Genomic DNA, 13,948 nt, shown 5'->3' with positions numbered 1-13,948 from the left:
ATGTGAAATGGATACAGACATTTGTCCTACATATATTCCTGGGATTTCTTTGTATTGGTCTGGCTTAAGCAGCGAGAGCTGCTGGTCCATAAAAGGAATTATGAGCTCTGCTTCTGAATTGCAAGAATGATCTATTCAAGTGTTCATTTACTTTATCTTATTACCAGTTTTCCTCTGGATAAATTACATCTCTTGTCCACATATCTCTGCTGCCTGATCCCCACTGCCTACGAAGGGTGAAGGCCCTTATTTGCATGTGCCTTATGATGCAGAGAAAATACATGATGTAATTTAAAATGTTTAATTTACTTTAAAAAAACCAAACAAAACAACAACCCCTACCTCTCCCTTTAATAGTAATCTGACCAAGCAAAAAGCATCAGGCCCCTTTCAAAGGTATACAACAGTTTTGGCCATGCACTGAAAATTACTTGGTTTCTCTTTCCACGGACAAATAATTTTAAAATACTCTTCTGATGTGTGTTTTCCCTTCACTTCGTTAAGCCTCCTCTCTTTGTTAAAGGCTTCCTTTGCTCAAAAGAGGGTTACTGGTTTAGCTATTGTACAGTGATTTTTTTTTCTACTGTACAGGCTTGCTACTATCTAGTCACGATTAGCTACACCTCTAAACCATGTACTCACTGCAGATCATTCTTTAATAGTGTTCTTCAATCAGCTGGACATGAAAATCTCTGCTGAACCTTTTAAATTGCCCCATGAAAATAGGAGGTATTCAGTTCTGGAATTCTGAATTCCTATGATTTGAACAAGACTTAGTGAAACACAAGAGGAACCCCCTGAACATCAGAAAACATATTTTTTACTGTGAGGTTGGCTGAGCAGTGGAACAGGCTGCCCAGAAAGGTTGTAAAGTGTCCATCCTTGGAGATATTAACTAACAATCTGGGCAACCAGCTCTAGATGGCCCTGCTTGAGCCAAGTGGCTGCACCAGGTGACCTCCAGAGGTCCTTTCCCACCTTAACCATTCCGTAATCATTGCCCCACCAAGACACCCCAGAGATCATATCTTAAGCAGAAAGCAGACTCATGAAAAAGAAGTTACTACTACCACTTCAGCATCTGACCTCTCTCCGTGTGCAGCTAACATGTGGTTCAGCAGAACTACTCAATAGGATGACGTATCAGTTGAGATTCATACCAGGTCTATTTTTTAGGATTAGTATATAGTATTAGTGTAGGAGTGAGTGCATAGGAACACTTTTTTTTTAATGGGAGAAAGAGAAACAACCTTTTAAAAGATACTACTAAAATAGAAGTACCAGTAACCTAACTGGAGATAACCACCAAGCTGGTCCTGGAGTTAGCTTATAGACACCTTTCCTCATCTCCCTGCTTGCTACATTTCCTCTGAAATTTCATTAGAATAATCAGGAGAGGAGTAATCTTTCAAAATTAATCTCTGTTAACTATTATAATGGGATCCTGAACCTAAACAGGACTCCCAAAATGAACACAAGAAAAATCATACTGGTACGAATCAGAAAACACCCACAATGTAACGTATTATTTCACTAGTGGGTTGACTCAATGCTGCCTGTGGTGGTATAAAGCAAACCACAAATACTCATTCATATGCCACACAACTATCGTGGAACCGATTTTGCACATGGAAAAAAACCTATTTATCAAAATAAATATGTGGTATATTCCTTGCCAAACCTCCACTCTCCAAGGTCTAATTTAGCAGAATTCTTTCCTTTTCTCTGGAGAAAATCTGAAGGGTCCCCCACCTCCCCTCACAATGAGTCATTCGCTCACAGAGCTGCATAGTGTTTCCTTTGGCTATGAATAGCAGTTACATATTATAAAGCACAAGTCAAATAAAGTAATGAAGTGTTTTACCCATCTTTTACTAAACACACTTTGATGAAGTAAAGAGTTGAAAACATGTTTTTAAGAAAAACTTTTCTCATTAAAAGGCCAGAAATACTAAAGCCTTAGCACCTACTTATTTTAATATGAGCATTCTTTGCTTTAATGATCTCCCCTCTCTCAAGAAAAAAGATAACATAAACAGAAAAAGCATTACTTTTTTTTTATTAACGATAATGTGAGAGTCTATATTGTAAATATTCAGTCAAAGTGTCCTTTAAAAAAAATCTGAGCTACTTACGGAGTCCAAACCCTTGGAAAGGCAGCAATTTCTTCTGGTGTATATTCATCTAACCTCCTGGGGACTACACGTGGCTGAGGAATCTCTTGTAGAAGATTCTTCTCTATATCTTCTGGAATAACCTGAGGAAGGTGAGAACAGTCTTAGCTATCTCCCTATTTTTAAAAAAATGACACCCCTTCCCCCCCAGATCCACACCAAAATCTGTCCACACTACTGCATTCTTCATGCTAAGTTTTTGACCTAAATAGAGGCATGTCTTATATGTAATAATTTTGGGAAATAATAAAGACAAAAGCATAAACGTTTCTGCTACATTTAAATACATAAATAAAAAGCAGCTTTATTTTTCTTAATTTACATTCTTATGACAAGAGTTTTGCTATTGCCAACACTCCCTCTTCACCTTCAAATCACACAAGAATGAAAATATAACTGCACAACTACTCACATCTTCTGGGAACAGGTGCAGTCTCTGCATCATAGTTCTTCTCTGAAGGTTTTTTGGAAGCATTCTATAAACAGTGAGTTTAACAATCTGAGGAAAGATAACATGGTAACAAATAATCAGACAGGCCACAAATAACACAAAAAGGCAATCTGTGTTTCCCTCTGCTCATTCCACAAGTAACTGAACCTGTTTTCAGTCAACTTCTTCCATGCTGATGAACTCTAGCACCACATTCAGAGGTGCTCTAGACTTCTAGACTTCTGTTTTGGCAGAAGAAATACTAACTCTCCATCATATAAACACTTACTCTAACAGCCATACAGAAAATTTCAGTTCAGAAAGGCAAGAGCTATATTTAGCATTGTGGATGACAGCATATGATCATTCAACTTTGGAAAGGAACAAGCAGCTTTTTTATATAAAATAAAAACTGGATAGGTGCTAATAAATTTACCAAGTGTTCCCAGAAACTAGTTTAACATGTACTTGCTGTGTTTGACATTTCTACATAATTAATGCATCCTATCTTAAGCAATGCTGACACACCAAAACACTGCGTTGTGAATATATTATATATATTTATAATTTATTCTCTTGTTATTAGTTCCAGATGAACAATCTCATTTCTGAGCATCAGGAATGAATGGAATTTGTACATCTACACTAGATTGTGCTTATTGAAAAGTAACAAAATTCAACAGGATTTCTCATGGACTCTAGTATAGATGCCTGTAATTTAAATACAAAACACATCATTATAGAGGACATCTGTAAATGTAAAACAAGGCATGCAACTGTAGGAGACAAAAAAGGTTCTATAAAGGACAGCAATGCATTTAGGGGTAGACCTATGTGCAATCTGGTAAGCAGGAGGTGTGCTCCACACCACCCAGATATAAAGTAGCTCCACATCAGGAACTGCCCAGGCATGCTTACTGCAACCTTAAGCTGAAGTTGCTAAGCCACACCGAAATGCAGTGCACTAAGTATAAAAGAATCTCTCAGGCATCCTCGTGTTTTGAAAAAAATATTAAGCAAACTTACTTACTTTTATTAAATGAATTACAGGAATTGAAATTTTACAGACAATGGCTAATACTGATTTCCCAGCTGGAACCATGAAATTATGGTAAAATGATTAATTATTGCAAGTGAAATTAATGAGAAGTACAGGTTCTTCAGCTTGCAGGCATTTCTACTTGAATTCTGAAGTTAGCCAACACTCAAGTTAATTTGGCCCCAATGTTGTTTTCATTTTGCCATGTAACAGACAGTAACATCATCTTAGAATCCTCCTAAATATACATTAAAAGCCTTGAGAAACTCTGAAGTCATTTAGAGAAGCCTCGTGAGGTACTGGAATGGGTTGCCCTGGGAGGTTGTGAATGCTCCATCCCTGGCAGTGTTCAAGGCCAGGTTGGATGAAGCCTTGGGTGATATGGTTTAGTGTGAGGTGTCCCTGCCCATGGCAGGGGGGTTGGAACTAGATGATCTTGAGGTCCTTTCCAACCCTAACTATTCTATGATTCTATGATTCTATAAGGAAGATTCTCAGATGTTATGCAGCCAGTACCACCACCAAACCCATGGACAAATATAATAAAAATATACATATGTAGATAAAGTACATCAGGTTGGGCAGAGTAATTTAAAGTGTTGATACCTTCTCTAATAAAAATTAATAAGCAACTACTAAAAAAAAAAAGAAAACTAATGCTTTTAGGGATAAAGTGTAGCTTGCTTGCACAGCAAACTATAGTTATTTAGTCATGTGCTTAGACAAAGAACATAAGATGAAGACAGAAAATGAACCATGACTGGTTTCCTTCACTGAATACTGAAAATCAAGACAGACAAAGAACAATATAAGAAAACACATAGATATGAGCAGCAGCTCATGCAAACAGCCCTTTTACCACTAATAATCTTCATGTCATATACCTATTTTTCTTTCTACCCAGTATTTTTCCTTATAGCAAATGAAAGATCAAATTAAATCACATCTAAAATGACAGTTCCAGATACTTCACAACACATTTCCTATCTGTGGGGATATTTTTCTTTATCTAAAAATCACTTTTCAGATTGTGACAGAACCAGTGCTAATACCTTAGATTAGTGAACTGTACATACACATGGTCAACGTATGACCTATGAATTAATAATTTCACTCCAATAAAAAAAAAAACTTTAAAATATTTTAATGAACATTGCTAAATGTTTTACTTCTTCAAGCAGCTAATGTTTGTGTGTGATTTTCGATCTTCCTCTACAGCATGTGGCACAGACATCTGTGGAAACAAACCAGTGAGCTGGATGAACAGCTGGTCTATTCTGGTTGGGGATGCTTCTGCCTGGTAAACCCAACCTAATTCTTTTAGTCACACTACAAAGATAACAGTTCAGTTGTAAAAATGAGCCTATTAAAAAGCCATACTGGAAAAGAATGAGTGATTTATATGCTTAAGTTAAACAAGGAAGAAATACTCTCAATGTTCTGTATTGTCACTGCAGAACTGACAACCTCAGGTCACAACAGACTAACATGAAAGCAGGACCTTGAGACTGATATAGGACAATGAATGATTATAGATAATTATATCTTCAATACCCGTCTCTATAGAACAGTAAACTAAGTGCAGTAAGTGTAATCCAAGGTATGCTTTGGTACATCTGCCAATCTCTATGCTGTTCAAGAATTCATTTGGCTTTCTGGGCCCTCTCACACAAGTAAGAAGTACATTACCACAAGATCTGCAATAGAAAAATCACCCCCACATGAATCACAAACCAGTTTTTACTGCCAGGCAGACCACAGAACCATAGAACAGTTTGGGCTGGAAGAGTCCTTAAAGATCATCTGCTTCTGATCCCCTGACATGGAGAGGGACACCTTCCACTAGAGTAGGTTGTTCAAAGCCCCATCCAACCTGACCTTGAACACTTACAGGGATGGGGCATCTACAGCTTCTCAGGACAACCCATTACTGTGTCTCACCACACTCACAGAAAATAATTTCTTCCTAGTATCTATTTTAAATCTATCATTTTTCAGTTTAAAACCATTCCTCCTTGTTCTGTCACTATAGGTCTTGGAAAAAAAAAGTCTTTGTCCATCTCTCTTGTGAAGCCCCCTTTACATATTGAAAGGCCATAAAAAGGTGTCCCCAGAATATTCTCTTCTCCAGGCTAAGCAACTTCAACTCTCTTAGCCTTTCCTCATGTGAGAGTTGCTCCATCCCTCTGATTATTTTCATGGCCTTGCTCTGGTTGGTTTCTGAGCTGTGAGCACACTCTCCACTAGTTTCCCTAAGTCCTTCTCCACAGGGTTGCTCTCAATCCTTTCATCCCTCAGCCTGTACTTATACTGGGGATTGCCCAGACCCAGGTTCAGGACCTTGCACTTGGCCTTGTTGAAATTCACAAGGTTTGCATGATTCAAACTCTAAAGCCTGTCACAGTCCCTCCGGATAGCATCCCTTCACTCTAGTGAATCAACTGTACCATTCAACTTGGTGTTATTCACCAGCTTGCTGAGGGTGCATTTGATCCCACTCTCTATGTCACTTCCTAAGATATTAAATCCTTGCCTGATCCAGAACAGGAAACTGGACTTCACTGTTACAATCTCTCCCATTCTGGAGCTTTGATGCAATTGATTGAACTCTCAGATGAAACAAACTGGTAACTTATTAACAAGACATTCCAAGCAGCTATTTTTTTCATTATGTGGTTTTGTGGTTATCACAAAGCCTTTAATGGCCGAGCCACTTGAAAACATGGCCATCTGTATGTGGAAAACACGAGGAGCAATAATCTTGGATTTCAGCATGCATGTTCCCTGCCCAGGCAACTCACAGTAGAGACAAAAGAGGGAACAAAGCCTCAGTTTCTGCAAGTGATCATAATTTCCCTGCTTGAACAGTTGAAAGGCAGATGCCCACCTCTCACTCCTTGAGCTCACTCATCTTGGTCAAGAAGAGAGAAAAATTAAAAGCAACAAAGAAACCAACAAAACAAACAAAAAAGGTGCATAGAGATGGTGATAACCTATTATTTGAGATTTGTAAAAACCCAACCAAGTGCATTACTAAGCAAACTGGAGTGTAGATTTAAAAGGTTGCACCGTTGTATACCTGCATTATTGATTTATTGCAAGGTTGTCAGTCCACCTACAGAACAGAAGGTCATACAGGGAGCTAGAATGAAGAAAGTAGTGCTGGAAAACCTCTAACTTCCTTCATTGTAATTTCTGCCTCAAAGCCTCCTACAAGCCAAAACAAATCCAAACCCAGCTCCTGGAAAGGCCAAGTTTACATCCAGCTCCTTGCCCCAAATTCTGCCTAGAGCCAGAACCTCACTCTAATTGGTGTGATGACAAGTCAAAGAAGTTAGTAAAGTACAAGCTTAACTGAAGTTGTAAGGACTGCTTTTGCAACCTGAGTTGTGTAACAGAAAAGGCAGATCCAACCAGCAATATTTACAGGGTGTTAAGTAAGGGCTCTCCTGTTACCTGAACATGCTCAAGTTTTACTAAAAATACAACAACCCTAAATTAAAAAGGTATGGAATTGCAAAAATAAGTTTGCTACTGAGCTCAAGCAAAATCCAAACCCAGCTTTGGCTGCTTGAAAGCACACATCTGAAGATGCTGTTTAAGCAATTAACAACACCTTTCTAGATGTTTGTAATAAAAAAAGACAGTTCTCACTGTTTCCTATGTGATTATGTTTACTTTGAACTACTAAATTTGTAAAAGTTTGATTTTACATGAAATGTATAAAACTCGGCTGATATCTGTGGAATTTCATGCTGGCAAAGAGGTCTCCTTACAAACAGGTCTCTGCAACCTCAGTCTCAGGTTAAAACTAAGTAGTACATTTAAACAGTTTATCCAGTTCTTTATGGATTCCATCTGCCTCCTCTCCCCTTTCCTTCACCTTTAGTACTAGCAACCTGAAAAATTCCATCATATCCTCACAAATACTTGCTCTTAAAGGCCATAACACTTTGACCATCAAGAAAATACATCCACTATCAGATGTACACAGTCATCAGAGCAATGATATTTAGGGATTTTTAAAGTACTGGAATGCTGTTTGCCCCAATTTCTTTTTAATTACAAAATTCCTATAGCTCTGGTTACAACTGTCATCTTGAATATTGCATGTTGGCTAACTTCTATACTTACAGCATAGACACGCTCTTAATCACAGTTATATGACATTAGGTTTTTAGTTTCAGTGTAAATGGCTAATTAGGAGGAAAGGAATCTGAAGGCAGCTCTAGAAAAACTCTTGCCCTTTCAGTCCCGTACTACATGGTCTAACATTTTATGAGTACAAATAAATTAAAAATACATTTATTTGAAACACTGTGTGAGGCTTGAACATTTCAAGTTTTGTGATAGGCTTTGGCTCACGTGCAAGTTGCAGACTATGCCTGATGCAAGTTCTAAGAAAGATTCTTTGCCAGATATAACATACTTTAAAGAAGGAAATCAACACAGCAATACCACTCCTAGTCCTGAGAAGCACAAAATAATTGGCTGAATTTCCAGAGGAAAATCTACCCTAGCAGCTGAATGAAGTCCAGTAATCACCAGGAAGCATCTTTAGAACATGGGAAGGACACAGAGTTCCAGAGAAAACAAAATGATTAATTACGGGGCATAAAAAACAAATCCTAGAAGAATTTCAGGAGATATACCCATTACTCGGAGATACAGCTTGATACTACGTCTTCCTTCTACCAGTTCCTGGGTTTCTGTTCTGTACAGGATACTGTTCTTTCCACCATATGTTACAAAAGCATACAAAGGACTTCACCTTTCTGCCTCCGACAGTTGTACAAGTAGTACAGCAATAGTGAATTTATTTAGTACTGTCATAAGAATTATTTGGTCACAGACAAACTTCCAATGCATGGTATTTTGCTTTCCACTACTGTTCATCAATTAAACTTAGAAGCTTATTGTGTTCTTTAAATTAATATAATAATTTGTCTCACAAATTCAAAGAAATGGATTAAGACTTTTTTAAAACAAAGAAGTACTTTTGTCTACTCAGAAGCAAAAGACCAAGCCAGCAATAAGACTTATTCAGAGCACATAGAAGTTTTAAGATAACAGGTTCCATTACAGTATTCTTCTCCCTATGCCGTGTTAACTTCTGGTAAAATCTATGCTTTGAAGTTTTTCTCTAATTAATTAAAAATCTTTCTCCATAGTAATAGAAAAAAAAGCTATTTTATATGGTGTTTCAGTAATTTTCTTTTAGTGTGTACATATTATTGGATCAACCATCCCTTACTGATGCAAAGAAATTAGGCTTTCAAATACCAACAACAATATTTAACTGTGTTTTTTGTCTGAGCTTTTCTTCAAAAGATCATTCTTATGCAGATATAATGGCAAGTCTATACCCGCAAGCATTTGCTAAAGAGCATTCAAAAGGAGACTTGGAACATTTTAAGCCCCTTAGTATCAGTGCCAGCAGCAGAACAAACCAGAACCCTGACACCCCCGAAGGCTTCCTCACTGCACATTTCCACAGAGCTACCCTGCCTGGCTTAATAATCTTCCCTAGCAGGTACCATTCATTCTGAACAATTATTGTCCATTATTTCTTTGTCAGAAGCAATACAGCCTCTGAATACTGCAAAGGTCAGTCCTCTCACTGAGCACTTGGTATTAGCCAAACATGACGTCCCCCTTTTATTTTTTTTGGGGGTGGGGGGGCTGCAATAGAGACTCCTGCCCCCCCCCCCCGCACCCCCCAAAAAAAAGAAAAACTAAGCCAAGTTTTGCTTACTTCTAAAATTAGAAATAGAGTAAGAAATTGATTGAAAACTTTGTCCTAACAGTATTAATAACTGTTTCTACAGATGGGATCTACCAGCATCTTTTGCAAGGATTTTAATTAGAAGCTGTAAGATTTTCCCAGAAAGACTTTTCCAAGTAATTTTTGCTCCCTCTCACATCTGTGAGGTTTAAAAGTACAGCTTTTAGTCTCCTTGTACCTAGTGCTTTGAAGCCCAATTTTGAAAGTGTTGGTCTCATGCCTATCAGCATTTTTCCAGCTAAACAAGACTGCTGCAAATTTAATTAAAAACAAACAAGAAATCCCCAAACTTCTATGCATTCCAAGCACCTCATCTCAAAGCAAAGGTTTACCTGTTTCTTTTCTTTTCAAAAGGCTTTCTTGTCAAAGAAAACACACCAAGCCTTTCCAATAGATTTTTCTTAGCAACCTACAATGGAAATTACTATTGTCTCCTAATATGTATCCTAAGGGAACAGTAGTATCATACAGAGTACTAGCATTGTACTAACCTGAAGAATAGAGGGTGTTTTGAACTACAGCAATAAACTGTTATGCTTCACCTAAAGATATTAAATACTCTTGTCTATGGATGGTCTAAGAATTTACACTAAATCTAAGTAAGAGACAAAAAAAGGCTGAAATGTGAAGAAAATATTTTTTTTTTTCTTCAATAACACTTCCTAAGCAGCCTGGCCAAATTCAACAGACAAGAAGAGCTATTCACTGCTATTCTCCAGAAGAGCACACAACTGAAAATACTACAACAGACATTGAAAATACTGCAGATTCACAGACACTCCTTTCCCCATGCCTCCCAAAGGCACTCAAAGGTGCTAAAGGTAAAAATTAGTGCAGACTATTTAATTTTGATATCTTTTTAGCACACTGTAATTCCAACTCTTCCATAAAATATTTTTTTCTGGAGTGTTGAAAAACTTGGCAGAATGAGCACAGAACTAAGCTCTATACAAACCATCAAATGTGCAGACCACCTTTTATATTCACTGCCCCATATTAACCTAAAAGATACCTGGAAGCAGAAAAAATATAATAATGCTTTGTGAATCTCAGATGCAAAATTATATATCTGAGATTAAACACTTAGAATAGGCACAGGGTTTTTGTGTTTCAACAAAAGAAGGTCATGGTTTGGAAATGGTTGCCATAAGAGGCTCTCAAGACCAGTCTGAATAAGCTCTCAGCAGCCTCATCTTACCTAATAGCTGACATTGCTTTGAGTAGGAGGTTAGACTAGAGATCTCTCAAGGTTCTCTCTCTAACCTGAATTATCCTATGGTCCTACAAAAAAATGCATGTGCATATTCAAAATTCAGCACAAATCCTTCTGATGAACTAACTACTACCCACAAGAACTATGACAGCTCCAAAGCTGGGAAGATAGCTACGATGTCGACCTCTGTTAAGCGAGAATATTAGATCATCCATCCCTATCTTGATGTCTTATGAAGGAACTAGAAATTATCCAGGCCAATAGTGCAGTAAATGTGCCTAAATTCTAGCAAACATACTTATGAATTTCAGTTCCCAGTGTAAGCATAAATTATATCACTTTGCATCAAATTACTCATTATAACCTTTTTAATTAGCAATTAGCTGTGTTCCAGTTTTTCCTAAATCCAGTCTCTCTGTATACTAGAAACAATGTTTAAACAGTAATGGAAAATTATTTATCATGGGGAATTTGTATGTTTGAAGTTAGACATGTAAATAAAAACAGTGCTAGGCAATGTTGCAGTCCTATTATATACACACATACTCACAGAATAATACAAGCTTTAGTCTACCTCTTAAACAAACTGAAAATATCACATCCATTGCTAAACCTCTGTGTAACAACACGGAAGTTTACAAGGTGTTATATCAACATCCTTTTCCTTGGAAGTAATCTCTTCCACTAATTTAATGCATTAATTTCTGTAACACCACTATTTCCAAAAATAATGACTCATTTAATGAACTAGTAGGAGACAATAGGAGCAAGGGCAGAGAAAAAGTAGTAGCCTCCAGGATGAAAACAAGGCTTTACAGAATGAAGATTTTGATTCCATAGAAAGATATAGTCTAGTTCCTTACAACCTACCTATTTCCACTGGCTTTACAAGAATTTAACATGATTAAAAGAGGTCTCTTTTCAATTCAAGATAGTGATTTATGAAAGCATGCACAGTAACTATTCATCACTTAGCTCATATTTTGAAGATCCAAATGTTACTTAGGCTAGGCATTGTTCTCTTTACAGTAATCCTTTTTCAGGTTTTAATAGCCAGCTCTAAATACAAAACATATTAATAAAACACCATCATAATTTCCATCTTTGTTATATCCCAATGCATTTCACACAAAAAAATTCACATGGTGAATAAATAGTTCTTACCCAAAAATCACTTGCAAGTCAAAACCTACATAGCCAAACATACAGAATATATCATGAATAACTGCCATCCACGCCTATTAATATGACAAGAATACATATGAGAGATCTTCAGCAAAGGGACATCTGAATGCTTCACTTGAATAGAATGATTTAACTGCTTGAGAGCTCTCCACAATTACATTTAAAAGAAGTTTCTCTCCCTAAATCAGGCCAAGCCTTGAGCCACATCACCATTAGCCGAGCCTTTGTCCAACATGCTATAGTCATTGGCAATGCATATAACCCTCCTCTGTTTGCACAGAAATTCATCTATGAGTCTGCCAAGCAAAGAGGCATTTCAGAATGAATGCCAGAAGGCAATTTATAAAACATCCAAGTCCCAGGCCGTAACAAACAAGTTGTCCTATACTGCCTCCCAGTGCACAGTGTCTTCTTGAAGCTCAAATGAAAAAGGTCAACAAATACACTTTAGATGTGGAAATATCAATAATTCCCAAAGGAATTACAACTATCTTAGAGCCCGTTCTCAAAAGCATTTAAGTTTCAAAAAATTCTAGACAAAAAATAATATTGAACTGTGGGATTTAATTTCACTTTAAATGAGGAATTTGCAAAAGTAAAAACGAAAACCAGACAAATTCATATGGCAGACTGGTTTTTATTGAGCACAATGTCTCTTGTATAAGAGAGTCTTGGGACAAACCAGGAGTTCTCAATCATAGATGAAAACAAACAAAAAATATCATTATCAAACCCAAGGAATTTTACAGCAGATAAAATTTATTTCTATGAGAAAGAAGCAGCATTTTTCTATTTTATACATAAGGTGACCCAAGCTAAACATTCTCAGAGTAAAAAATAAACATAAATATCTGTTATTTTTCTGTGGGCCTCATACCATGTTCTGAAACACCAGTATTTACAGAACTCATTCCTCCAAAGCTGACCACTCAAACTCCTAGTAAAATTTCCCAACTGCATTAAGTCAACATCTCAGAATGTTTGTATCTAACACTCTATTTTGTTAATCAGTAACAAATACATCAACAGTGATGTTCAGAATTTACAATAGTCTAATACACACATTTAGTAAAGAGGCTTAATTTCAATGTATTCACCATTTCCAGTTCTTTCACAGACCATGCATATAAACACACAGCATGAAAGGATCTACTTTCTATAAAATAATCATTTAACAAATCCTAAAATTTAATTTAACTGAAGAGACAGTTGTACTTTCTAGCACTTTTAAGATCAGCATTATTCTTGCTGGCTCTTAAAAAAGTAGTAGGGTAAATAAGCTGAAGTACAACTTAGCTAAGTCTAACTTGAGGCGGTTGGCTTGTGAGAAAGGTCAGACCCCTGAAACTAAAAGCAAGTGAATCAGTCAAAAATGAGTGAAGCAACGATTTGCTCATCTGGACAGCGTGGAAGAATCACAAAAATGCACAACCTACAGTCTAACCCTCAAAACATGCTGTTTACAAAAACACTGTTACAAGCCAAGCTTCTAAGAGCTGTTAGCAAAATGTGACTTAGCTTTAGACCTGCTAAAAGGTGAGCAATCCCTTTTGTTTAGAGGAACTGATTAAATGAAAACAAAACGTCTTTGCAAGTAAAAGGGAAGAAGGGGAAACACTTACAGCAGTTGGATCCTTTAAATGGAGTTGAGTTGCTGTCACTTGTTTGAAACCACCAGGATAGCTATAAAACCAGAACAAACATAAAAGCTTAAAGCTATATGCTAAAGCACATTGTTAACACAAATATCACTACATCTTGAACAACAGTGCAATGGTATTACAAGCCTTTAAAAAATGAAGTTGTTCTCACTACATTTTATTAGATTCTATCCTGTCAAGTATCCAAGCTCAACAACATTCATACTTTCTTATATACTCACTTGGATTATTAAAATGTCTGTGTTTCACAAGCAGATGGATATGTTTTTAAAACTGCTTATGAAGTAAACCATCATAGTTACAGAATACAGTGGGAGTAAGATATGTAAAACCTGGAAGTATTCCAAAATGATCAAGTCTCGCAACCAGTCTGTGGCTGACATATTAAACAACCATTTTGGACAGTATTTATTATTTTCTTCCTATTTTAAATAAATCTTAGCATGACTTGTCATGTCTAC

General features: G+C 36.8%; 1 protein-coding gene across 2 annotated transcripts in view; it reads right to left on the bottom strand.

The window, feature by feature from the left end:
- MRPL13 (mitochondrial ribosomal protein L13) overlaps positions 1 to 13,948 on the bottom strand; it is a 34,757-nt gene that overhangs the window by 15,208 nt on the left and 5,601 nt on the right. Inside the window, exons 4-6 of one of the 2 annotated variants that reach the window (XM_005143831.3) lie at positions 13,449 to 13,509; positions 2,587 to 2,673; positions 2,136 to 2,257 (exon numbers count right to left, since the gene is read on the bottom strand). In XM_005143831.3, the coding sequence (XP_005143888.2) occupies positions 2,136 to 2,257; positions 2,587 to 2,673; positions 13,449 to 13,509 (270 nt within the window). Of the gene's footprint in view, positions 1 to 2,131; positions 2,258 to 2,586; positions 2,674 to 13,448; positions 13,510 to 13,948 lie in introns of those variants that run through there. The other variant, XM_034061774.1, reaches the window with a different exon arrangement.

Source organism: Melopsittacus undulatus, chromosome 1 (assembly GCF_012275295.1).
Source record: "Melopsittacus undulatus isolate bMelUnd1 chromosome 1, bMelUnd1.mat.Z, whole genome shotgun sequence".
NCBI lineage: Eukaryota > Metazoa > Chordata > Aves > Psittaciformes > Psittaculidae > Melopsittacus > Melopsittacus undulatus.
This window is presented reverse-complemented; position numbering and strand designations above follow the sequence as displayed.